The 27,786-nt window shown below is 41.8% G+C and overlaps 1 protein-coding gene across 1 annotated transcript in view; it reads left to right on the top strand.

Moving 5' to 3' along the window:
• The window catches only part of LOC145392061 (uncharacterized), a 94,878-nt gene that overhangs the window by 12,055 nt on the left and 55,037 nt on the right, over positions 1 to 27,786 (top strand). Inside the window, exons 2-3 of the mRNA XM_080266517.1 lie at positions 2,879 to 3,130; positions 9,936 to 9,988. Of these exons, the coding sequence (XP_080122643.1) occupies positions 2,879 to 3,130; positions 9,936 to 9,988 (305 nt within the window). The remainder of the gene's footprint in view (positions 1 to 2,878; positions 3,131 to 9,935; positions 9,989 to 27,786) is intronic.

Raw genomic sequence — 27,786 nt, 5'->3', positions numbered from 1 at the left:
CACATAATATCTCAACATTGCTGTGTGCGTCATCGGATTAAGGAATTATGGATGATATTCGAAGGTGCTGGTTGACAGTGACTGAATACATTTACATTTCTAACACTGTTAAAAAAGGGACATTCATCATAAAATCACAGTACATGAAGACAGTGCTAATCCGTCAGGCTGTAAGAATCTCCTCCTACTATCGTCTGGAAACAGGTCTGGCAACAATGGCTGAGGTGCAGCCTTTCTGAGTGTCAGTGTTGGTGGTGTGGGTGGAATGTCAATATATTGTTATGCTCAGCCTTGGAATATAAGTTAGAATACGTAATACACACACACTTTCAACTTCAGTACAACTGTATACTGTATGTATGTATATATATATATATATATATATATATATATATATATATATATATATATATATATATATATATACTCAGCCTTGGAATATAAGTTAGAATACGTAATACACACACTTTCAACTTCAGTACAACTGTACAAACATATATATATATATATATATATATATATATATATATAATTTTGCGTCCGACTTTGGACATTGGTTTAACAGCTATACTCTGAAGCCCATTAAGCCCAGCAATAATCCCGCGTTCCATACGCCTCCACATGTCACCACTATGCTTTGCAAAACTCACATCCTTTAAGCTTTTCCCTGCCCCAGCCGGGATTAAAGCTCGCGTCCACTGGGATGACAGACCTCTCTACCGACTTTATACATATGTACTGTATATACATACCGTGCACATACACAGTGAAAAAATATATAGCCATCATCCAATACCTTTTTGCCCTAAAGAAATGTCTAAGCCCAGAGCTAGACTACTCAGTCCTGGTATTTAAAGAGAGGATGACCAGCCTCACTCTTCCCTGGGTGGCATTATGTGAGCAATAAACACCAAGTACCCCTTATTATGAACCCTTACCAGCTCAATCCGGCTGAAGCGCCTTAACCCACTCAACCATAAACATTAAATTTGACAATAATAGTAAAAAGAAGAAGAGAGGAGGGCGTATCCAGTTTAGAATCAGTTGTTGGTGGATTCGTGTACGGCTGTATTGCCCGCTACTGCCAGTTCACAATGCTGCCAGATTTAATGTAGTCACGCAACAAACAAAAGACAAATACAAGTACCTAACATCTTTAAAGAAATCAACAAAGAAAAATATCACACACACACACACACACACACACACACACACACACACACACGCAAGCGCGCAAGACCCACCATCACAGCACACATTATCCCTTTCCCCCCACCATTAGTCACATAAATACTTATGCTAAAAATTCTGATCATTATTATTTGTATGGGAAACCTAAAAATCCTATTGTACGCTTCTTCTTTTCTTCCTTTTCTTCGTTTGTCAGTATAAAACGATGACACCTTTCATCATAAGTATTTCACGGCCATTGATCTTTTCTCAGTGGAATAAAATCGCCTGGAAGCAGCAGACATGAGTTACAGAGAGGGTCTTCTTTACTATCCTTGTCTTATTCTATACGTTTCGTCACTCTTGTAGGAGCTGCCTGGCGTGGGTCAACTAGCTTACCACAGTTATCCTCTCTTCATGGGTTCCTATGCTCTAGAAGACGTCGATTGTGCTAAGACGCTTAGTGGACATTAACTTACAACAGCTTCCAGAGTGAGGGGCAATATTTGATACACACGATTTGCAGTTTGATTATATTCCCCTGTGCACTTTTGTATATATTTAATACGCCTTTTGTATATTTTTCCCTGTGATTAAAAAAATATGTGTCTGAAGGAAGTACTGTACAGTATATGCTATCAGAGTTTTCCTGGCGTGGAGGTGAGGGTGTGAGGGGTGAATACAAGGAGGGCAGGAGACAGTAAACACACACACACACACACACACACACACACACACACACACACACACACACACACACACACGCTCTGGAACTGTCTCCCTCTGTCTGCATTTCCTACTTCCTACGATCTCCAGTCTTTCAAACGCAGTGTGTCCAGGCATCTCGAGATGAACGGATCTTGAATTTGACACTTTTTTTTTTCTTGGAGGGAACGATTTGTGGGCTCTTAGCCTTTGGTTCCTTCTTTCTTGCATAAAACACACACACACACACACACACACACACACACACACACACACACAGCTAGTATCCCAGGGTACAGAAGTATGGCCAACAATATAGCAGTATACCCCAGCCCTCCTCAACTACCAGCTTAGATCTGGGTTAGGCAGACTCACAGATGACACATATCCACCTACAAGTACAGTAGGTCCACACAACGTAACACACATAATGGAGCACTGAACAGCACATGCCACACTAAGACACAGACACAACATCAACGGTGCGGGAATCTATGGGACAGTTGCTTACCTGCAGTCGACGGGTCTGCTCGATCAGACGGACCGGGGTCGAGCAACAGCAGCCATAACTTGACCCATATTTTTGTCCTTTTGCCGCATCAGGTCATGTTCCTCAATGGCAGAAAAAAATGATGCTCTGGCTCATCCTTTCCACAGGACTTATTCGTGACTATGACAACTCAGCATTCAAGATGATGAGATGTCAGTTTTAGGCCAAGTTAAAGTAGCAAGAGTATACAAATATCCAACTTATTACTATAATTCAATGATCAAAGTTTTGTGGAAATGGTTGTCCTTGTGCAGCCTACTTCCCCCGAGTTGAATGGCAAAGCGACACTGCTACGACCCTTCATCCTCTCTACAGTACTTTTTCGTGACTAGCAGCAAATTCTAGTGCCAATCTCTGGTTATGGTTCCGTTTTCGACATGGAGATACGGCAATTTTCTGTCTAGTTAAAGTGAACAGAGTATATGTAACTAATGTGATTATGTTGTCTTGCAGGCTAGTGTTGTTGGCCGTGGTGTGGTGGTGGGGTGCGTGCGTTGAGTGCAGTGTGGCGGTGCGTGGCGTGGCCGGTGATGGGGACGGTGGTGGCTTCATGTCGCGGGTGGGGGAGTCCCGGGGCGTGGGCGGTGTGGCAGGGGCGGGGTGTTGCGGCCTGCATGACCCCACCACCACGCCCCTCACCCGGCACTGGCTACACCCACGCCACCACGCAACGCCGCCCCTGTGCAACGACAACTCACCAGCAGGGTAGGTCAACAACAGATATTTAATTTAGTTTATCCATAACTATAGGTAACACTTTGCTGCCGAACATCAGACGGGATATAACAATAGACTTAATTACGTTGTTATTATCATTATTAACGTTACTACTACTACTACTACTAACTATAATACTAAATCTGCTGTGTGTGTGTGTGTGTGTGTGTGTGTGTGTGTGTGTGTGTGTGTGTGTGTGTGTGTGTGTGTGTGATGGTGCTGAGACATCGCTCCATTTCTGAGACTAACTACACTGGGTGCTACTGTGGATGGGTGGGTGGGTAATGGAAAAACAGGTCCATGGAGTGATTAGGTCCATGGTGGGAGTAGGTCCATGTGGGGAAATAGGTCCCTGGGGAAATGGATCCAAGAAAAAACGTGGATCCAGTGGGTAAAAAAAAGGTCCATGCCGGAGAGAGGTTTATCAGTGAAAATAAATCCAAGGGGGAAAATGGAAATAGGTCCAGGAGGGGAAAATGGAAATAGGTCCAGGAGGGGAAAATGGAAATAGGTCCAGGAGGGAAAAATGGAAATAGGTCCAGGAGGGGAAAATGGAAATAGGTCCAGGAGGGGAAAATGGAAATAGGTCCAGGAGGGGAAAATGGAAATAGGTCCAGGAGGGGAAAATGGAAATAGGTCCAGGAGGGGAAAATGAAAATAGGTCCAGGAGGGGAAAATGAAAATAGGTCCAGGAGGAGCAAATGGAAATAGGTCCAAGAGGGGAAAATGGAAATAGGTCCAAGAGGGGAAAATGAAAATAGGTCCAAGGGGGAAAATGAAAATAGGTCCAAGGGGGAAAATGAAAATAGGTCCAGGAGGGGAAAATGGAAATAGGTCCAGGAGGGGAAAATGGAAATAGGTCCAAGGGGGGAAAATGAAAATAGGTCCAAGGGGGGAAAATGAAAATAGGTGAAAATAGTCCAGGAGGGAAAACAGGTTCATGGAGGGAAAAATAATCGATGGTGTCAATAGGCCCATGGGGGAAACAGGTTCATGGGGGAAATAGGTCCACTGGGAAAATAGGTTCATGGGGGAAATAGGTCCACTGGGAAAAATTGGTTCATGGAGGAAATAGGTCCCTAGAGGAAAAACATGTGGAAAGTATGGGCATGAGTAAAAGCAGGTTCATGGCTACAACAAGTCCATGGAGGAAAACACGTACAAGGACGAAAATGAGTCCATGGTGGAAAAAACGTACAAGGACGAAAATGAGTCCATGGGGAGGAAACATGCCTAAGGACGAAATTAGGTTCATGGAGGGATAACTGGTCATTGCAGGAACAGGTCTCTAGGGTAAAATAGGTCGGTGGGGGGTTGGTATCTGGAGGACTGTAGCCGAAGACAGGTTTTATGTACTCATTATTATTATTAGTAGTAGTAGTAGTAGTAGTAGTAGGTTTTATGTACTAGTTATGATTATTATTACTATTATTATTATTATTATTATTATTATTATTATTATTATTATTAGGTTTTATGTACTAGTTGTTGTTATGATGATGATAATGATGATGATGATGATTATTATTATTATTAGTTACTCATTTGATAACCTCTAATATATTTAAATGTCGTTCTATATGACATGCTGAAGAGCATGACTGTAAATATGTATAAGGGGAAGGGTGATGCATGGAAAAAAGAAATTATAGAGGCATAAAGCTATGGACCAGATAATGAAGGTAATGGAGAGTACTGCGAGACAGGATAGGAGAAAGAGTGGATACTGATGAGGTACAGTTTGGGTTAACGCCAGGCAAAGGGTCAGCTGATGCAGTACCGGTATTTACTGTCCGACAGTTAAAAAGAAAAATACATAGGAAGGAAGAGAGGGCTGTATCTTGTTTCTGTTGATCTGGAGAATGTTTTTGACAGAGTGCCATGGAAGGTGGTGAAGTAGGTACGGTAATGAGAAAGCTTAGGATTGAGAAGGGCTGGTTAGGGTAGTTATGGCAATGTATGATATGCTCACACCCAGGTGAGAGTGAATGGAGATGGGAGTACTGAGTTTTCCCTAAATATTGGTGTGCATCGGGGTCTGGGGTCAGTTTTCAACCCCATATTGTATATCATGGTGCCTGAAGCTCTCTCACGTGGCTTCAGAACTGAACTCCCATGTCCAATGTTGTATGCTGATGACTTGATGTTGGTCGCGGAGAATGGCAGGGTAGCTGAGGAAAGATTTAGGAAGTGAGGAGGTGGAATGGGGTACAAGAGTATGAGAGTAAGTGCAGATAAAACATAAATATTGATATCTAAGACAGGTGGCGGGACTGTCATAGCAGGAGTGTGACCATGAACAGTTTGCTGCAAGGATGTGGGAAATAACTCCATTTTGTGTATAAAAGTTGTAGTGTTGTATAATGTAGGCTGCAAAAGAATGTTTTCTTGTGCGTGCGTGAGACCATACAGACGCAGAGGCAAGAAAGGATATATCTTGCTGGAGAGTCGCTTGAGTGTATGGATGAGTTTTGTTATTTGGGGGACATGGTATGTGCTGGAGGTGGGTCTAGGGCTAGCTCTGTTGAAGAATGGTTGGAGGATGTTCAGGGAGCTCTTGGCCCTCCTGAAATTGGGAAATCTCTCCCCCCACGCTAAGGAATTCTTGTATGCAGCATGTGTCGGGTGTGTAATATAGTACAGTGGTGCGATCTGAGCAGCAGAGGAGTATATTCAAGAGCACAAACAGAGATGTGAGAATTATCGAATGGATATGTAGTGTATCCTTGAATGACAATCCGGGGGAAGAGGTTAGGATTACATATGAGGAGTTCAAAGGATGGGACTTGAATGTGTTATTGTTGTGATGAGAAGAGGTAATCTGAAATAGTTTGGGCATGAGGAGATAATGGAGGATGACACCTGGGTGCGGAGGGTGCGACATGTAAATATTGAGGGTAGAGATGCCCAGGCCAGACTGAAACAAACTTGGGACGAGGTAACAGTGTGTGTCCTCAAGAATAAGGGACTTTATAAAGGAACAAACACGCGAAATAACAACGGAGTGGTGAAAAAGGCATATCTGAGCGAATCTCAAGGAGGAAGGAGACGAGGTAGGCCAAGGAACATAAGAACATAAGAAGAGAGGATAACTGCAGTAGGCCGGTTGGCCCATGCTAGGCAGCTCCTAGAAGAGTAACTGAACTACTAGAATGAGATAAGGATAGCAAAGAAGAAGGCTCTCCCCCGCCCTCCAAACCCTCCAGCCGAAGCCGGCAGGAAAAAGTCAGAAAGAACACCACGCCGTATAGAAAAACTGGCGTGGACATTTTACAGGAAAGTGTGAAAGGAGAATAGAGACTATCATAGTGTAACCTGAAAAGAAAATTTATTTTTGAATTAGTATTGGTTATAATAGTTTCTTTATTCTATATCCACCCCTTATTTGTCATATGCTTATCTAGCCTATGCTTGAAACTCTCAATGGAAGAGGCAGCAACTACTTTACTAGGTAGCTTATTCCATTCGTCTACTACTCTATTACCGAACCAATTTCTACCGATTTCCTTTCTGAAACGGAATTTTTCTAGTTTGAAACCATTATTTCTAGTTCTATCCTGTATGCTCACTTTAAGTACCTTGCTAATATCTCCCTTATTTATACCATTCATCCACTTAAAAACCTCAATTAAGTCTCCCCTTACTCTACGCCTCTCTAGCGAATGCAGACTTAGTCTTTTCAGTCTGTCTTCATATGACAGGTTCGGACGTCATGAATCATTTTATTCAATCTTCTCTGTACATTAACTAAAGAATTAATATAAATACTATAGTAAGGACAAAAAAATTGTACTGCGTAGTCTAAATGTGGCCTTACTAATGCTAGATAAAGTTTTAGTATTACTTTAGATGATCTATTGCTCACGCTTCTCGAAATAAATCCTAGGACCCTATTTGCTTTATTTCTCGCATTAATGCACTGTTGCCTAGGTTTAAGGTCGTTACTAATCATAACTCCTAGATCTCTCTCGCATTCAGATTTGCTAATTTCTTTGTTATCTAAGCTGTATTTAGTATCTCCAATGGTCTTGCCTACGTTAAGTACTTTACATTTTTCAACGTTAAATTCCATTTGCCAAGTTTTAGAACATTTGGACAATGTATCGAGGTCTTTTTGTAAGTAATGGCAATCGTCAGTCGAGTTAATGATACGCCCTATTTTTGTATCGTCGGCAAATTTGCTGATTCTGCTATTGACTCCTAAGTCTAGATCATTTATATATATGATAAATAATAAGGGACCGAGTACTGAACCCTGTGGTACACCGCTAGTTACTAATCCCCAGTCCGACTTAGTTCCATTTATTAATACTCTCTGCTTTCGTCCTTTCAGCCAGGATTCTATCCATTTTAAGATATCGCCGTCTATACCGTGTGCTCGAACCTTTCTAACTAACCTTTCGTGTGGGACTCTATCAAAAGCTTTACTAAAGTCCAGATAAATAACATCGTAAGCTTTATCGCTATCTACTGCCTCATAGACCTCCGAGTAGAATGACAACAAATTTGTGAGGCAGGATCGTCCTTGCCTGAATCCGTGCTGACTTTCGTTTATAAGATTAAATCTTTCTAAGTGTTCTCTAATCCTATTTGCCAAATTGACTCTAACATTTTTCCTACTATTGACGTTAGACTTATCGGACGATAATTCGACGCAGCTGATTTATCACCCTTTTTAAAGATGGGCACTACGTTTGCGGTTTTCCACGCCTCTGGAACTTCTCCTGAACTTAAAGAGTCATTAAATAACGTTAAAAGTGGCTGACATAATTCTTCTTTGGTTTCTTTTATAATTTTTGCATATATATCGTCCGGACCTGGCGATTTTTGAGGTTTTAACTTATTAATTTCTTTCAATACGTCCTCCTTACTAATGGTTATTTTACTAAGAATATTTTCGGTATTCTCATGGTAAATATTTGCTGCTTGAGGGACCAGGCTTAGATTTTCCTTGGTGAATACTGATATGAAGTAATTATTTAGGATGGAGCACATTTCTTTATCTTCACTGGTAATGTCACCTGATTCTGTTCTGAGTGGTCCTATCCTATCTTTATTTTTCGTTCGGTACATTTGATAAAAACCCTTGGGGTTTACTTTTGATTCACTTGCAACCTTAATTTCATAACTTCTCTTTGCTTTTCTTATCTCCTCTTTACTTCTCTATTTAAAATTGTGTACCGGTTACGTAAGTGTTCCTCTTCACGTTTTATTTTCTATATATTCCTTTCCTTTGGCCTATGAGAGATTTTAATCTGTTGTTTAACCATCTTGGTTCTGAATTGTTAGTTCTAAACGGTTTTGAAGGAATATATCTATCTTGGCCTCCGTATATTATATTTATTAACTCGTTATACTTCTCACTGGTCGAACGTCTGTTTGGTACTGGAGCTGAGTTAATTTCCGTCACCTGGACTACATTCCTATCTACTACCTCCCCCCCTCACAGACACCTGACGGACATCCCCACGTGCTTCCTGCGCCTGACCTATGACCTGGGGATCCCCACTAACCTGACATTCCCTCAAATAGCTAATCTCCCTGTGGAATACCGTTCGAAAATAAGCTCTTAAGCCATCGAAATCTCCTAGACGAAAATTAGGAACGGTGGAGGTATTTTCAGTGGAACAGACATCCCAAATAAATTTGAACTTAATTTCTTCATGATCGCTATTACCAAGTCGTCCACCAACCTCTATATCGCTAATGATATTTTCTTTATTAGCTAAAACCAAATCTAGTATATTATTACCTCTGGTGGGCTCCCTGATATACTGATAAAGGAAATTATCCTGTACTACCTCTAGAAATTCCTCTGACTCTGCATCTCCTGTCTGATTTCTCCAATCTATCCTTGGCAGATTAAGGTCCCCAACAATTATTACTAAGCTGGACTGTGATGCTTTCCTAATTTCCTCCCTGCTTTCCTAAGGTGGAAGGATATGGTGGATGAGTGTGTGAGGAAGAGAGGAATGGAAGTCTGTGAGGCTAGGTGATTGACAAGAAATCGAGCTGGCTGGATGAATGTTGTGAGAAGAAGTGCATTATCAGGGATTTGGCACCCCTTTTTAAAGTGCCAGCGACCGGACTGACTCTATCGGATCCGTTTATGTGAAGCTACAGAATGTGATGAATGTTTTTGGCGTATCAGATAGAGCCAGGATTCCGGGGGCTTGAATGATGAGTGAATTGTTGAGTGGCTCATTGGGCTGGGCAAACTTAGGTTGTCTGGACGTGCTACTCCTCACCCTGCCCAAGGGTGGGAAAGGAGGTCCAGGTGATGATGATGATGATGATGATGATTATGTAAAAGTCCATGAAGTATAGACCAACATACACACACACAGAAAGCGAGAGGTGTGTGTGTGTGTGTGTGTGTGTGTGTGTGTGTGTGTGTGTGTGTGTGTGTGTGTGTGTGTGTGTGTGTGTGTAAACATTAATTCTCCCTCATACCCCTCATGACACCGCCTCAACCTTGATATATTCTAATCATACCATTTCTCTCTAATTCTGATATATTCTAAGCATACCAATTCTAACCAAGATATATTCTAAGCATACCAATTCTAACCCTGATATATTCTAAGCATACCATCTCTAACTGATATATTCTATGCATATCAATTCTAACCCTGATATATTCTAAGCATACCAATTCTAACCCTGATATATTCTAAGCATACCAATTCTAACCCTGATATATTCTAAGCATACCAATTCTAATCCTGATATATTCTAAGCATACCAATACTAACCCTGATATATTCTAAGCATACTACGTCTTCCTCCACAGCTACTACCTCCGCAGAGCTCACAAAAGTCGCCGCTGGATTGTGTTTCTCGAAGGTTAGTTACTTTAAGCTCATTTTTGTTACATTTTTACGCATATTTTTTTTTATTCTTACGCATTTTCAGTCTTAGTTTTATTATTCCTACGCATTTTTATCGTCTCCCTGGTTGCTAGGATACGAACGAATGCGTGTGTGTGGATGAGTAAACTGGGAGTGTGTCGTCCTGTCTCGGCTACCTCCATTTCTTTGGGGGAAGCAGCCTAGGTATATAGATAGATTTTTATCGTTCTAACACATTTTTTTATAGTATTAATTTTGTTATATTCTTACGGAGTTCATTAAAACCTTACGCATTTTTATTATACTTACGCATTTTTTTTATATATTCTTACCCATTTAACTGAAATCTTGCGTATTTATATTTTGCGTTTTTTATCAAATTCTCATGGATTTTTATATTTCTACACATTTTTATATTCTTACAAGTTCTCATTACTTCTTACGCATTTGATATTCTTACGCATTTTTATCACATTATTACTCTTTTTTTTTATATATATTCTTACTCATTTTTCTCATACTCTTACTTATTTTCACAACCCTGCTACCAGAACAATTAGACAAGTTTCTTCACCTTACGAGAGCGCCATAGCAGTGAGGGGGACTTACTGAAGGCTCTGTGCACCTCGTTAAGCTTGATGGGGCTGATAAAGGATTGGGGATGGAGGGGAACGTCGGATAACAAGCCATGATAACGATTCGAAGGCCAAGATTCTCAGTTTGTTTGCACATTACGACTTACTATTTCCTGTATTATATTTATTGCCCTTTAATGATTTCTTATATGATCATTATTAAGCCATAGTGTGTGTGTGTGTGTGTGTGTGTGTGTGTGTGTGTGTGTGTGTGTGTGTGTGTGTGTGTGTGTGTGCACCTTCTTCTAATGACGTTTATGTCTATTTAATACCAATACAGGCTGCACAAGTTACATACGGGGGATTACTAATGTGCTACATACAGAAAAAAAAAATATGTAGGGAGGAAATGATAGTGCCACCTAAACAAAAAATACAGACGCGAGAGGTGGCCGGTATGATTTCCTAAACGCTGCCCGGAAGACGGCCGGTATGATATCCTAAACGCTGCCCGGGAAGTGGTATGGTATCGACGACAGAAATTAACTGGAGTACGAATTTTGAGGTAGCCTAGCCGCGCCCCCTCCTACACCTCCAAAAGGGGTAGTAAATAACTGGCAGTTAGCGTGACATCAAGTGCGAATCTTCTGTATTAAGTAAAGGTATGTAGTTTGTTTACGAAAATCCATTGGTGGTGGAGATGAGGAGAAAATGCGGGAAGTAATGGCGTTTGCGTAATAGCGGTTAATGAAGAGTGGTATTATCCATTTCTAAATTCCTACAAACTGTCTCAACTGAGGATCAATGAAATAAGCATGACGTCACCGTACTAGAAGGGACAGATAGAAGCTCAGTCAGTTGCATTCCTAACTTTCTCTGCTTGGTATATTCTTCACAACTTCCCATAATAAATATCATCTGTTTATTTAAGTCAATTCTGGTATACTAACAAACACCAGATGATTTTGTTCAGCTGAGTGTGTTATACGGGACTGAGAAAGAGCATATTGTACCATTAAACCCCTTATGGTCTGACTAACATTCCACCTAACTGTATCTAATTTCCACCTAACGCTATTTAAGTTTCCTCTAACGCTATCTAATTTCCACCTAACGCTCCCTACATTTCCATCTTACGCTACCTAATTTCCCCAACGCTATCTAATTTCCACCTAACGCTATCTAATTTCCACCTAACGCTATCTAATTTCCACCTAACGCTGTCTAATTTCCACCTAACGCTATTTAAGTTTCCTCTAACGCTATCTAATTTCCACCTAACGCTCTCTAATTTCCACCTAACGCTCTCTAATTTCCACCTAACGCTACCTGATTTCCACCTAATGCTACCTAATTTCCAACACCTCAAAAATGGGTCACAGGAGCCCGAGTGCTAATCCTGGTACCAATAACTATCTCATGACGGGAACAACTCTAGGGCCGGTATTCTTGTCGTTTAAGGAAGCTCCCTAACACCTTTTCCTATGCGATTCATTCTGTTTACTACTCATTACTGTCCCCTTCAGTGTTACATAAATCCTTCCTGTATCGCAGTAATCGGCATACATACGGTAAGAAAAGGATACTAACCAGTCATATCCAAAAATAACTCGCTAAGGAAGAAGTGTTAGGGAGCTTCCATACCCAGACAAGCCTACGGTCCTAGATTCTTATTTTAGACGATTTTATTCAGCTAAGTGAGTCAAATGTGTCTGAATGTTAAGGTTACGATGGATTTCCAGTGTGTGTGTGTGTGTGTGTGTGTGTGTGTGTGTGTGTGTGTGTGTGTGTGTGTGTTTACTCATGCGGCAGACCAAGCAGTGTTTACCCTGTGAACACGTGGCTTACAATTACCTACCTGTATACACTATTAGCCTATGCTGATAACTAATGTATGTAAACAGTGAGACTAAGGTAATGGATCTTTTAACACACCCACACCCACACACACACACACACACACACACACACACCAGGATATGGATCTCTGAGCACACACTCACACACACACATCAGTATATGGATCTCTGAAGACACACACACACACACACACATCAGTATATGGATCTCTGAAGACACACACACACACACACACACACACACACACACACACACACACATCAGTATATGGATCTCTGAAGACACACACACACACACACACACACAATTTTACAAGATCTCTTCTCCGCTTATGCATACACACACTTCTCCTCATATATGCTCACACACGCACACAGGTTTGTAGACATGAATACACATACACGAGAGAGAGAGAGAGAGAGAGAGAGAGAGAGAGAGAGAGAGAGAGAGAGAGAGAGAGAGAGAGAGAGAGAGAGCTAATACATAAGGGAACAGACGGAAAAATAAAAATGAAAGTGAGAGGGGGGGGAGGTAATACATGCGCGAACAAACGGAAAGAGAGAGAGAGAGAGAGAGAGGTGGGGGGGGTAAGGGCAGGTAGAGGGGCGGAGGGTCAAAGGAGCCGCCACTACTCACCTCACTGCCTCACGTCACCTCATTGCCTCACCTCACTGCCTCATCTCACCTCATTTTATTCTCACCAACTCACCTCATTCACATAACCTTCCTCTCTCACTTCACTCATCTCTCTAACCCATTTCACATCACTAACTCATATCACTTTACCTCGCTCACTCCATACACCTCGCTCACTCACTCACTCCATTCACCTCACTCACTCCATAACCTCTCTCACTCACTCCATACACCTCGCTCACTCATCTCACTCACTCCATTCACCTCGCTCACTCTCTCCACACACCTCGCTCAGTCATCCCACTCCCTCCATTCACCTCACTCACTCCATACACCTCGCTCACTCACTCCATTCACCTCGCTCACTCACTCCATACACCTCGCTCACTCACTCCTCGCTCACCACTCCCTCCATTCACCTCACTCACTCCATACACCTCGCTCACTCACTCCATTCACCTCGCTCACTCATCCCACTCACTACATACACCTCGCTCACTCACTCCATACACCTCGCTCACTCACTCCATACACCTCGCTCACTCATTCCATTCACCTCGCTCACTCACTCCATACACCTCGCTCACTCACTCCATACACCTCGCTCACTCATCCCACTCCCTCCATTCACCTCGCTCACTCACTCCATACCGTACACCTCGCTCACTCACTCCATACATCTCGCTCACTCACTCCATACACCTCGCTCACTCATTTCACTTCAGTCACCTCACTCACCCAATTCCTCCATGTCGCTAACTCATCTCACTCCCTGCGTCACGTCATTCACCTCGTTAAGTCACATCACGCACCTCATTTCCAAGCCAAGTTTAGCCCCTAGAATAACATGACGTATTTATAAGAGCAATTTTGCTGTTATGGTCCCTTTGTTTTTATCTGACGGAACTGGGCCACTCCCACATTTTGCATGCAAAGTGGAGGTTGCATGGAAATCGACAAGCCTCAGTTAATGGGTGGGAATGCGTCTCCTTGGTTACTAGTCAAATCGGCCCACCTGTCTGATTACACCTGGCTAGCACCTGAGTTGAATGAGGTTACGGATCTCCAGCAGGTGAAATAAACTGACCACACTTTCGTTTTTCTAACTTTGGAAAGAGTTATGACGTAGTAGTAGTAGTAGTAGTAGTGCTTGCAACCCCAGGCTCATTTGAAAGTGAACCTAGTGGACTGCAGGCTAAAATTACCCTTCCGTAGTCCGCCAACCCCATTTTGAGGTATTGAGAGGAACCTGAGGGGCGTTTGTAAAGCCAGGCAGCGGATCCACCCGGTCATATCGGTGCCATCACATGAAGGGACCCCTCTTCGGCACCGTTGTCATGGAGTTAATGAATATATACGTGTGTGTGTGTGTGTGTGTGTGTGTGTGTGTGTGTGTGTGTGTGCAGTTTAATCCTGTAGTGCACCAGGTTCACGATCGGAAGAGATGGGGGTTGCAACTACTACTACTACTACTACTAAAGAGAATAAAATCGTCTAGTGACAGCATGAATAAAATATACAGTAACGTCGTCGTAGCAAGTCAACCCCTTCAAGGCCCTGATGTATTTTTTGTTGGTTCCGGACGATTTGTTTATACGGGAGATTTTTGGAATGGAGGGGTGGGGTGGGGGTTTACAGGTAGCCTCCTTTAACCCTCTGACTAATAGATGTCTCCCTCCCAGGCTGAATAAAATCGTCTGGTGGCAGCAAGAATGAAGTAAATCTGACAGTCTGATCTCACCCAAACTGACTCAATCTCTCCGACAAGGGGAGTATGTTTTCACCCCTGTTTGTTTGTCTGTCTGTTAGCAGGATCACTCAAAAACTAGACGGGAGATTTGGACCAAATTTAGTGAGTAGATAACCCATTTCGCAGGGAAGAATCGATTAACTTTTTGGTCTGATCCGAATCGTATTACAGATTCTGGATCCGGAAAACACTTTTTGTGAAATCCTAATCAATGATGAGAAACCCTAACCCATTATGAAGAGTGGCTGGAAATTACGTTGCCATTGTCGGAGAGACGCGCTCAACTGAGTGCCCCTCTTGTTATTATTGCCATCATCATTTATTATTATTATTATTATTATCACCATTATTATTATTATTATTATTATTATTATTATTATTAACCCCCTCTTGTGATCAATACAACCCTAGTACAGTATTTTGTTCTAAGGCCAGACGATTTTATTGGGAGTGAATCGTAGAGTTTTAGAGTTTATATTCAGTCCAGATTTACCATTTTCATACTCGATTCAGCACTAACGTTTATTCTCTCTCTCTCTCTCTCTCTCTCTCTCTCTCTCTCTCTCTCTCTCTCTCTCTCGTATCAACATCCTTAAAGAGCTACATTCGGTGGTCAGTGAGCCCATTCTGTTCGATATATAATAAGCTAAATAAACTCGTTTGACGGCACACACACACACACACACACACACACACACACACACACACACACACACACACACACACACACACACACACACACACACACACACACACACACACACACACAACGTTACTCCAAACAACACCCTCTGTCGCTACAGAAGTCGCAGGTATAATAATAATAATAATAATAATAATAATAATAATCATCATCATCATCATAAAAATTATAATAATAATAATCTCCGCCAGTGAAAGTTTACGTAGTTCATAATAATAATAATAATAATAATAATAATAATAACAATAATCGCCAATGAAGGTCTATGTAGTTTATTCATTCATGTGTATATTTGTAAAAAAATATATATATATTTCAACTAAATCTGGTGAATGGGAAGGGAGTAGGCCAAGGAAAGGTTTATTAGATTTCGAGGTGACTGGATCCGGATGCAGGAATATAAGTCTTACTGGCATTAGCGGAGGTATGCGCTCTGTGACTTTGTGTAACAGGGCAAACAAAGACCGTGGACTTTAATAGACCGTGAAAGTATTCGTTTAGTACGAAAGAGGAATTACTGCAGCGATTCATGAATTTTTGTGGCGTTGCGGTGGGATGCTTTCCCTGCGTGGTTTCTAGTTATACTCGGCAATTCCTGTCGGCATGTGTAATGATGAATACGCGCCTAGCCAGATTAGAGAGCCATAAAGGTTTATAGCCAAATGCATTAAATTCCAGAGAATGATGTCAAAGTATTATCACCATATTATCATCACTATTGTATTATTTACTATGATAAACCCCTACAACAACACAATCAACAATAGCTACACTATATCAGTTAGCCTACTACTACTACTACTTCTTCCGCCATTAATTCCACACACACACACACACACACACACACACACACACACACACACATATATATATATATATATATATATATATATATATATATATATATATATATATATATATATATATATATATATATATAACCCTACTGCACAGGTTACAAAGCCCGCTAGCTTATCACGAAATTCATAGCTATATTAATACTAATATTTTTACCAACATTCGTATAACATTTTTACCCAATACTTTCCCCGCCATCACGGCCGCTATTACTCTCATTACCCGATACATTCACTTGAGCGGCGGCCGACACAAGATTTCAGACCGAACAAGACCGATCAGGGCAGAGAAAAAGCACCGAGAAGGTAAAAAAAAAATAATCAGATAGCCATTAAAATCTGCAAAATTACACGAGTTTAATTCCTGGCTCTGCTGGCAGCACCTTGCAACTTCACCCCTGACCTTTCCTGAGCCTGCAAACTATTGAATTCCACCGAAAAATACAAACATAAGGCATCGGGACTCAGGCACAGTCAGCTCTGAAAGGGGGATCTGAAAAGCAGGCGATTAGATACTGGCGTGAGGACGGTGAAGTATTATTATTATTTTGTTTTTTTTCAGTGTTACTCCCATCCCGAGTCCACTATTCAGCTTTGGAGAGATTTTTCGAATTTGTGGGGCTAGATATAGTGTTCATTTACCCTTTCATGGCAAAAGGTCCCCCACAAACTGAATAAAATCGTCTAAAGATAGTATCAATAAACCAATAAAATGCGTCACGGTATTGAAAGGGTGGAAAGAAATGGAACTGGGCGTGTGGCGGCATCTGGCAACCTGCGCGGGATTGTAAGGTCATTTGTGTTGTGATTTAAGAGCGGGCGACGCAGCCTGCTCTAATCATAACAATCATCTACTATTAGCGGCAGTCCCAGATTAAAACCCTCCTGCCTCTCTCTCTCTCTCTCTCTCTCTCTCTCTCTCTCTGTGCCCCAGCTCCTGCGATTGGTAACACTGATCGAGTCTATTGATGTTCGGGCGGCTGCGTTGTGGCTTGCAATATACTTACTCGTATGTGTGTGTGTGTGTGTGTGTGTGTGTGTGTGTGTGTGTGTGTGTATAACTTTCTTTTATTGGAGTTATTATTAGTTACATTTACCTTTGTACTTAGTGTATGACAACTCAGGCATTTGTTTGTTTTCTAATCTGTTTTACCAAATCCAGATGTCCAATAATTCGAAACTTTTTTCTATTACTTCAGCGTTTTTCCCCTACAGAAACTGAAGAAAACCGTCTATAAAAATTAGTTAGAGTATAAAGTGTAGCCTATATATCATCATCATCATCCTCAGCCGTTGAGGTCCACTGCAGGACCGGCCTAACCCTACCAGAGCAGGACGATACAGCCAATGTATCTCTACCAAGTGGCTTAGGCTGTCTGGTAGAGATTGTATGTAGGGTGAGAAGTGCTTGTAAGTGTAATTGTAGTGTTGGAGTGGCTTTGGATAAGAACATAAGAAGAGAGGACAACTGCAGTAGGCCGGTTGGCCCATGCTAGGCAGCTCCTAGAAGAGTAACTGAACTACTAGAATGAGATAAGGATAGCAAAGAAGAAGGCTCTCCCCCGCCCTCCAAACCCTCCAGCCGAAGCCGGCAGGAAAAAGTCAGAAATAACACCACGCCGTATAGAAAAACTGGCGTGGACATTTTACAGGAAAGTGTGAAAGGAGAATAGAGACTATCATGTGTAGTCTGTGAACCAAGTGTAATCGGCCCGCGCAAGCCGACTGGGTGCAAGTATACATTATAGCAAGCGACATTGGTTCAACCACAGCACCCCTGATGTCCGCCAAGCAGTACGTGGCCAGAATAACGCTCCCAAAGTTTATTACCCTGGCGGGGCGCGAACCCTCGTTTTTCAGTGTACGAAAACGCACACTTTACCACTGTACCACAGAGGCTCCATATATATATATATATATCTATATATATATATATATATATATATATATATATATATATATATATAAACTTTGGGAGTATTCTTCTGGCCACGTACTGCTTGGCGGACATCAGCGGTGCTGTGGTTGAACGGCTTGCTATAAAGTACGCTTGCACCCAGTCGGCTTGCGCGGGCCGATTACACTTGGTTCGCAGACTACACACACATCCAAAACCACTCCAACACTACAATTACACTTACAAGCACTTCCCACTATACATACAATCTCTGCCAGACAGCCTAAGCCACTTGGCAGAGATACATTGGCTGTATCATCCCCACTTTGGTCGGGATAGGCTGGTCCTGCAGTGGACACTCAAAGGGTTGATGAGACGAGATATTATTATATATATATATATATATATATATATATATATATATATATATATATATATATATATATATATATATATATATATATATATATATTCTAACATACACAACAAGCACACGCGCACATCCCCGGCACTATCATCATCATCGCCACCATCATCCATCATCCTTACACCCCGTCCCACACTGACAAGGGAAGGAGATATCGATATGAGTATGGGTCTTTGTGGCGGCTGTTGTGGCGTATGCTTATCTAAACGTGAACTCGGCGACCTGTAGACTAAAGCTGCCTTTCTACAACAGTCCACCAACCTTGCTTTCGGGGCGTAAGGAATGAATTGAGGGACACGTATAATCAAGCAGTGGAGCCGCCCGGTTATGTCACTGCCACCCCTTGAAGGCGACCCTCTGTAGCACCTTGATCTTACTAAGGGCATAGCTCTGAGAAAGAGGACAGCTTACTAGGCTGCCTGCAACACCAGTGCTGGGAGAGAGTCACCTCATACCTCACCCGTGAGCCATTACAAAGGGAAGGTTTCTGATCGCCCAGTTCCGCACCTTTTAGCCGTCTTCTACGACACGCAGGGAATACGTGGGTTTTCCTCCATTATTCAGAAGGATGAACCACTACATAAACACTCACCGGTAGTACCTTAGCCAAAGAAGCTCAACGGACGTCATGTATTCACCATTTCTGTATGCATGTGTATAAAATACTGTATCTCAAAAAGTAATCGGAATCATAAATTTCTGGCGTGGGCGGTGGTATGCGCTCCCTGGATGTTTTCTCGCTGCAATCTGAGATCGTACTCTTTGTGGTTTTGAAGATTTCCAAGCGCTTCTTCCTTAGCGACTTATTCTACACATTACCCCTCACTCTTGTATGATGAGAACTAAATGTATATGGGAAAACGATAAACAAAAGAACGTCGAGGTGTAATATGCAAAAACCGTTCGCTGAGGAAGGGGCGTTACGGAGCTTCCAACGCAACCTGGAGCACGGCCCTTAATCAGACATGACCGGTACGTGTTCTAGGCCAAGTTTATATGACATGACAGTATTAAGTCTGTTTTTACCCGGCGCGGATCAGTGTTGTATAGGCTAATTTGATCCGCCAGGTAACATCATTATACCTGCTTCTAACTTAATAGCCTTTGGTCATGCTCTCTCTAACCCGCCCAGCCAGATAGTTTCTCTCTCTCTCTCTCTCTCTCTCTCTCTCTCTCTCTCTCTATCTCTCTCTCATTTACTTTTCCTCCTCGTATTTATTTATTTGATTATTACTCCGCCAGCCAGGGTCAAACAATGTGGGACAAAAGTTTGGCTATTATTTCACCTCTCCTGCATCTGACTTTCCTGTGCTTGTTATTACTTTTAAGGAGAGAGATGCTTGGTATGCTTCTCTACCCAAACAGTTGATGATACTCCGGTACGATGCGTTTGGAACTAAAGTGACCAACATGCCACAGAACTGTTTTATTTACAAATGGCTGGATGGATGTAGTTTAAGAGTTAGGTAGGAGCAGTGAATATGGATGAATGGATAGGCAGACCTGACATGATTGGACAGTCGAAGAGTTTATGGATGGATGCAGTTTAACAGCTGAAGAGTAGCAGTGTATGTGGATGGATAGAATCAGCATGGTTGGATAGTCGAAGAGTTGATGCACAGAGGCAGTGTATATGGAAGAATGGATAGATGGAATAAGCACGGCTGGATAGTCAAGAAGTTGATGCACAGAGGCAGTGTCATAGTTGCATAATAAGAGTGTATATGAATGGATGGATGGACTGATGGATGGTTGGATGGACTGATGAATGGATGAATGGAATTAGCAAGGTTGTATAGTCCAAGCTGATGGATGGAAGGATCGATGTGTGAAGTAGACAAAGTGGAATAGAGGAAAGACTTCTGTCCTTGATACGATATACTTATTTCTTTCTTCCTTTTACTCATCGCTGGAGACACCACCACCACCACCGGCAAAGGGGTTCCTCTTATCTAACCTGCCCTTTCCCAATTGGAGTCGAATTATGCTTCATATTTTAGCCTAGCGAGACATTTACGTGGTAGTTTTCGATCGTTGAGGGAAGGGAGAAAAAACAGAGGTATCTAGTTCATTCATACAGATCTTATCACAGTGAGAGAGAGAGAGAGAGAGAGAGAGAGAGAGAGAGACTATGTATATATCTACACACACATAAGTTTTCGCACTATTCTGCAGATTTCTGGTAACTAAACTAGAGCGATTTACCTATTACGTCTAAGTGCAGCCTCTCTCTCTCTCTCTCTCTCTCTCTCTCTCTCTCTCTCTCTCTCTCTCACACACACACACACACACACACACACACACACACACACACACACACACACACACAATCCAGTCAGTACGGCAAACAGCTTCGACCTGTTCAGTGCCCCAACCGCTACACGAAACTAAATTATCTGTAAGAAAGCGAAACAAAAATATTATACTACAACCTAACTTATTACATTTGCCCAGTAGTGTTTGGTCATTCCACACTTAAATTTCAGTACCGCTGGAGTTAGATATGTTCAGCAGGTACACAGTTAAGCAAAATATATATACCTTCTTTATCATATATAGCGGCCGACTTTGATCTCCCAGTTCTCTTGCAGTTTCACAATTGCTTAGCCCTTCATGAACACAATAATCACAACACCCCTCCTTCTGGTGCTTGCATGGCCTAAAATTGCCATCTCTCCATCTTGAATTCTGGGTTGTAACAAGAGATTAAAGCTAAAATATTATACTAGTCATGATAAGGTACCGTGGAAAGGTGTTATCTTTTTCTGTCAACGTCTATCGAGAAATAAGGTACAAATGGATTAAAACCTAGACTAAAATTGCCTTCTCTCCATCTTGAATGCTGCGTTGTAACAAGAAATTAAAACTAAAACGTAATACTAGTCATGAAGAGGTACTTTGGAAAGGTGTCATCTTTTTCTGTCAATGAGTATCGGGAAATAAGGTACCGTACAAATGGATTAAAACGTAGACTAAGTTAAGGTAGGAGAACTGTAAAGCATTATCCTCACATATACTGCAGCTACGTGGCCATCATATTCATCCTTGAAAACTCATTGTGGCGGTGATGGCGCCTCACTGCCTTGTTATGCAATGGGTGCCTGAAGGCTTTTCCATCATGTAATACCTCCGAGGAAATATACTGACCATCAACCCATACATGAAACAGGATAAGGTAACACAGCCTCGGACTTATACGGTACCTTGAAACGGTAAAAAGGGATTGTTTGTTTTTTTACCAACCTAAGGCGCGGAACTAAAATGCATGAGCCCAAGTGCTTTCATCTTTAGGCCAGGACAAGCTCAGCTGTGTGGTCATGGTGACTGATGTACATAAACAAGCAGAATTCATCATCATCCCAAGCATCACCATCATCATCATCACCCCGCCTATTTTTTTTCCTACCCATGCGTTGGGTGACAAAAAGAGGCTCCACTGACAGTTAAACTGGGAACAAGTCACCTGAGTCAGCTGTGCTGATCACTACACCAAGGAGCAGATAAAAATGCTAAAAGTTCAAATAAACTGACTGTTCCCAGTCTCAGCAAGGGATCGAACTCGCGTCTGTTCACACAGCAACCACTTCTGTAACCATCTGATCACACAAAATTAATAAAATATAATTTCAAAAATCAACACAGAATTGTATGCTGCATGCTTCGTGTGCTGTTCTTTTGCATGGAATGTCGAGCTTTTGACAGTCCGATTTAACGAAGCCATATATATATATATATATATATATATATATATATATATATATATATATATATATATATATATATATATATATATACGTACACAGGGTAGCCGTAAATACGCTATATTACACACTGCAATGGCGAATTTTTTTGTACGAACGGCCCAGTTTGCTGGTGAAGGCATTAATGGCAGTGGGAGTAGAAAATGAATTGGTAATGCACGATACACTGACTGAGCCGTCCCCGCAACACACGAAAAGCACCGGAAAGTAGTGTATGAGCGTTATATATGGACCACCCTATATGCAGAGAGAGAGAGTGAGAGAGAGAGAGTTTGCTGAGTAGGTGGTTTAAAAATTGTGGCTGTGGTGTGTGGTGTGGTGTGTGGTATGGTGAGGGGAGGGGAAGGTAAGGCGGGTCCACCCCTTCATTATCACGCCATTTGCCTCACACGGACAGAGAGAGTGAAACAAAGTGTGGTGGAGAGAGAGAGAGAGAGAGAGAGAGAGAGGTGCTGTGTGTTTTCAGTTTTGTGTATAGGTGGTGTGGAGTAAGATAGGGGTACAATGGTATACTGATTTAAAAAAAAAAAAGCGAAAAGAAAATGTTTTTGTCCTTTCAAGGCTTACTGTTATAAGACTGCTTGTAACTCTGGCACCGTACGTAACTATAAATACTATGAACTAAAAAAAACAAGGACGGGATATTAGGAAGGATACTGCTTCCCACCAGTCCCGAATTCGGTTGGAAAATGCGTTACCATCATCATTCCATTCCTGATTCTAATTAAGAGACAAGGTTAATTGGTCCTAGAGTCATCAATAAAGGAGGTGTCATGGAACTCTGATGGGAAAGGATGAATGGGAACCGAATCCTACACACTCTTAACATTCGGGTATTTGGGAGGGCAATATCGAGTCAGCGGCGGGTGGAAATCGCTGTAGTTCGGTGGCTGTTCTCAGAAATGTAATGTTCAGGAGTAACCATGTTTAGCTGGGGATTATAAGTCAATATGCACCCAAGTGATATGTACGGTAAATGTTAGTATTGTAGTATACTTTATCACACTGCAAGACACTTATTTCACGTATTTAAACTTCGGCTTAAGAAATGCCAAGCTTCATCTGTATAAACACTTGCCAACACTTACACATTCATTACCTCTACGATAACTCAACTGATCTACTGTGAAGCATTTTTCGACTTATTATTATCATGATCTTTGAAAGTTTTGCAAATGTAGATTGTGTTCTCTCTGTTTGCGCTTAGTAAAGGTAAACAGAATCATTTCTTCTAGATGCTCGTCGTATGGTTTATTTCTCAATCTGGGTATCATTTTTCTTACGCTTTGCTTTGCTCTCCAGCCTCCAGTAACCCTCCTACAACCACTCACCCCCATATATATATATACCATAAGCGTCTCACAAGGGACTTATACAAGATGTGTTGAAGGGCAGAAGGATACCCGGTTATAGAAACGTGCCTCACCTCCCTCCCGATTCACCGAAATGAGGATGATGGACTGCGTGAGTAGAGCAACTTCAGTCTGCAATCCACAGGGTTCCGTTCAGATCAACCCAGAGCCACAACAACGTCTAGCTCAAGTCAGGGCATTTTCTGACTTAAATTTGCATGTTGTACTTATGATTCCAAAATGGGTTTATTAGTAGCCTCTATACTTTTCTTTTTCCCTGTATCAGACCCTGGAGATAAGCTTCATGGTCCGCTCTCTGAGGCCCTGCAGTCCTCCTACACATTACTGTAATTACTTCTACCCGTCACCACTTCGGCGCTAACACCCACAGTCCATACTGAATACATACTAGGGCTGTCTCTTAAAGGGCTGGTGTACTGGTATTAGCGGGGTGTTGCTTGGTTTCAAATTGTGCATTAGTATAATTCCTACACCTTTTTCGTGGTTTGCATTATCAAATTCATTATTATTCATAGTACTGTACAGTATATATAATTGGCTTTTTCATTTTTACTGCCAGTGTTTACCACTTTGCATTTACCGTTACTGAAATTCAATGGCCATGTAAACAGTTTTTTAATATCTCTGAATCATCTGCTCATGTAAAGATTTTTCTTCTCCGTTACTAATATTTCTGTCATCACAAAATTAGGACACTTTAGCTACAACGTAAACCCTCGTCAATACTGTTTATGTTAAAAACAGAAGAGGAACCATCAATGAACCCTACGACACTCCAGTTGTAACATCTTTCAAGTATGATTTTTTTTTTTTACATTTACTTCGACTATGCTTTAATCCTGCAAGCCAATTATCGATTCACATTAGCACAGTGCCACAAAAAACGCGCCTTAGATTCTGGAGAAGTCTTTAGAGGGAAATTTCATCAAACGCCTTTCGGAAAATCAGGACAGAGCACGTCAGCAGGACTCGTCATACAGTACACAGTCAGTATATTGCTGAAAAAAGTCCATGAGATTCAAAAGGAAAGACAGATTGTTCCGTAATTTACAATGTGAATCTCTTGCACAATTATTTGTTTTTCACAGCGGCAAATTCTTGTCTAATATATATATATTTTTTCCATAACTTGCAAACCACAGGAGAGAGAGAGAGAGAGAGAGAGAGAGAGAGAGAGAGAGAGAGAGAGAGAGAGAGAGAGCAGTGTTGTTGCGTAGGTGGATTCAATTTTTGTGTGTCGGTGGTGGTGGTGGTGGTGTGTAAGGTGGGGTGAGGGTGAGGGTGAGGGTGAGTCGAGCCCACCCCCTCATTATCACGCCATTTGCCTCACACGGGCCTCTAACCTGCCTGCCACGCCGACCCACCACCCTCATCATCATCAGCTCTTACTTGGAACAATTTCATTTTTACTCTTCTTTCTTTCTCTCTCTTTATTTGTACCTGTCATCGCGTCCTATTTGTCCTGCTCTTCTCTCGTTCCTTCTTTCTTCTTCTCCTTCCTCCTCCTCCTCTGCTTCTTCTTCTTCATTCTTTCTTGTACTTTTCTGCTCATCCTCGCATCCACCGCACCCCACATCATCATCATCATCACCACCACCATTTCCTACTCTGACCAATACAATACATTTTTTCTTTTACTTTCCTCCTTGTCCTCGTATTCTTCTAGCCCTTGTCCTCTTTTCATCTTTTTTCCTTGTCTTTCCTTCATCATTTTTCTCATTTTTCTCTATTTTTCTTGTTTGTTCTCGCATCCTTCTTATCCCAGTCTTCTTTCGTCTTTTTTTTTCTCCATCGTCCTTCTTTTTCCTCCTCCTCCTCCTCCTCCTCCTCCTCCTCCTCAGCTCTTACTCTTTTTTTATTTATATTATCTTTCTTCCTTCTTTTCGTATCCCCCTTGTCCCTACTGGCTCGTGTTTTCCCCTTCCTTTTTCTTCGTCATCTTCTTTCTTTCTTCTTTTTCCACGCCTCTTCCCACCCCACCCTGTAAGCATTTCTTCCTTTGACAGACTTCCTTCCTTCCTCCTTTCTTTCCTTTTTTTTAACCCTTTATCTCAACCACATTTCTTTTTCTCCAGTTTAACTCTTTTCCATCGTCCACTCTTTCTTCTTACTCATCTCTCTCTTTCTCTCTCTCTCTCAAACCCTTCCCAGCACACCATCACAATTTCTTAGTCTGACAATTATCTTCCCTTCCTTTTCTATTTATCCTTCCTTCCTTCTCGTTCAGCCTTGTCCACCTTCCTTCTCCTCCTCCTCCATTACCCATTTTTTTCTCATTCTCGCACTTCCCCTCCCCATCATCACTATCATCTTTTGGTTTGACTAATTTACTTCCATATCAATCTTTCATTCTTTCTTCCTATCTCTCATTCTCCACTTCCCCTCCCCCCCAACATCATCACCACCATAATCATCTTTTGGTTTAAGTAATTTCTTTCTTTTCAGTCTTTCTCTCTTTCCGTCCCTCCTTCTCTTCGCAACCTCCTGTCTCTGTCCAACTTTTCTTTCGTAATTCAATCTTCTTTTTCCCTTCTTCCCACCCCACACCATCAACATCTTCTTTTAATCTGGCGAATTTCCTTTTCCTTTCCTCTTCTTTCTTTCTTCCCTTTATTTTATTTCTCCCTTCACCGTACTCACTTCTTTTTCTTGTATCTTTGTGTGTGTGTGTGTGTGTGTGTGTGTGTGTGTGTGTGTGTGTGTGTGTGTGTGTGTGTGTGTGTGTGTTTAGTCCGAGTCACTCTTCCTTCTTTATTATTTCTAGTCTTCTTTCTCATTCTTGATATCTCCTATCCACCTTACGACCACCCTCTCTCTCTCTCTCTCTCTCTCTCTCTCTCTCTCCAATCTCTCTCTCTCTCTCTCTCCAACTTCGTCCTTCTTCGGTTAGGTATTCTCACGCTTTATTGTATTCATTCTTGCTCTTGCAGCCACTCCACCCAACACCTATCATCACCTTTCTGTCTGATCAATCACCTTTCCTCTTTGCCTTCTCCTTCCTTTCTCATCTCTCCTTTGTTTTCCATTTCCTTTTTCTTGGTCCTCGTGCCCTTCTTCCCAACTACTCTTCTTTTATTTTTCTTCTCCATTCTTCTGCCGTCTTTTTTTTTTTTTCCTTTCGCTCCACACACGTTCTCCTTTTGTGACGAACTTTGATATTTCTTTCTTCTTCTTCTTGCGTCAGAGAATCCCACTCTCCTCTCTTCTCCTTTTTCGTCTCCTCCTCTTTCTCGTCCTCCAATTCCTTGTCTCCTTCCTCCTCCTCCTCCTCTAATTTCTTCGTCTCTTCTTCTTCCTCGTCTAATTCCTTCACCTCTTCTTCTTCTTCTTCTCCTCCCCCTCTTCCTCTCCTCCTCCTCCTCTAGTTATCCTCACTTTCTCTTCTTCCCTCTTCTCCAGCCAAACTCGTCCTCTCTCATTTTTTCAATTACGTTATTTCCCTTATTTCTTTTTTTTTTCTTTTTTTTTTTTGGGGGGGGGCCTCGTTCTGCCCAAATATTCATCTCTCTCATTTTCTGTTCGTTCCCCTTAACCTCTTCAGCCCAAGGATGTATACCGTAGTCTCGTTTTTATTCAGTCTATGGGAAACTATTCGAAATGTAAAGGCCATTTGTGTGTGTGTGTGTGTGTGTGTGCTCTTTCCTGATAGGCCTAATTATCTTTTCTCGTCTCCTGTCTTTATTTCTAACCTTATTTATTTATTTAATTTACTTGTACTCGTTCCCTTTACTATTTATCCTTTTCTGCATTTTCTCTCCTTGTCATACTGCCCTTCCCCCTCCCTTCCTCCCTCTCTCCCATCAGCGCCCTTTCCTTCCTCACCCTGCCTTCTCGGCCTCCCTATCTTCCTTCCTCTTCCTCTCTCTCTCTCCCTTTCTTGTCCTCTCTCTTTCTCCCTTCCTCGTCCTCTCTGTTTCCCTTCCTCCTCCTGTCTCTCTTCGTCGTCTCTCTCTC

Source organism: Coenobita brevimanus, chromosome 21, assembly GCF_032717465.1.
Source record: "Coenobita brevimanus isolate Jiangsu-jjx chromosome 21, ASM3271746v2, whole genome shotgun sequence".
Lineage (NCBI taxonomy): Eukaryota > Metazoa > Arthropoda > Malacostraca > Decapoda > Coenobitidae > Coenobita > Coenobita brevimanus.
Note: the sequence above shows the minus strand (reverse complement) of the source record. Positions and strands in the feature narration are given on the sequence as shown.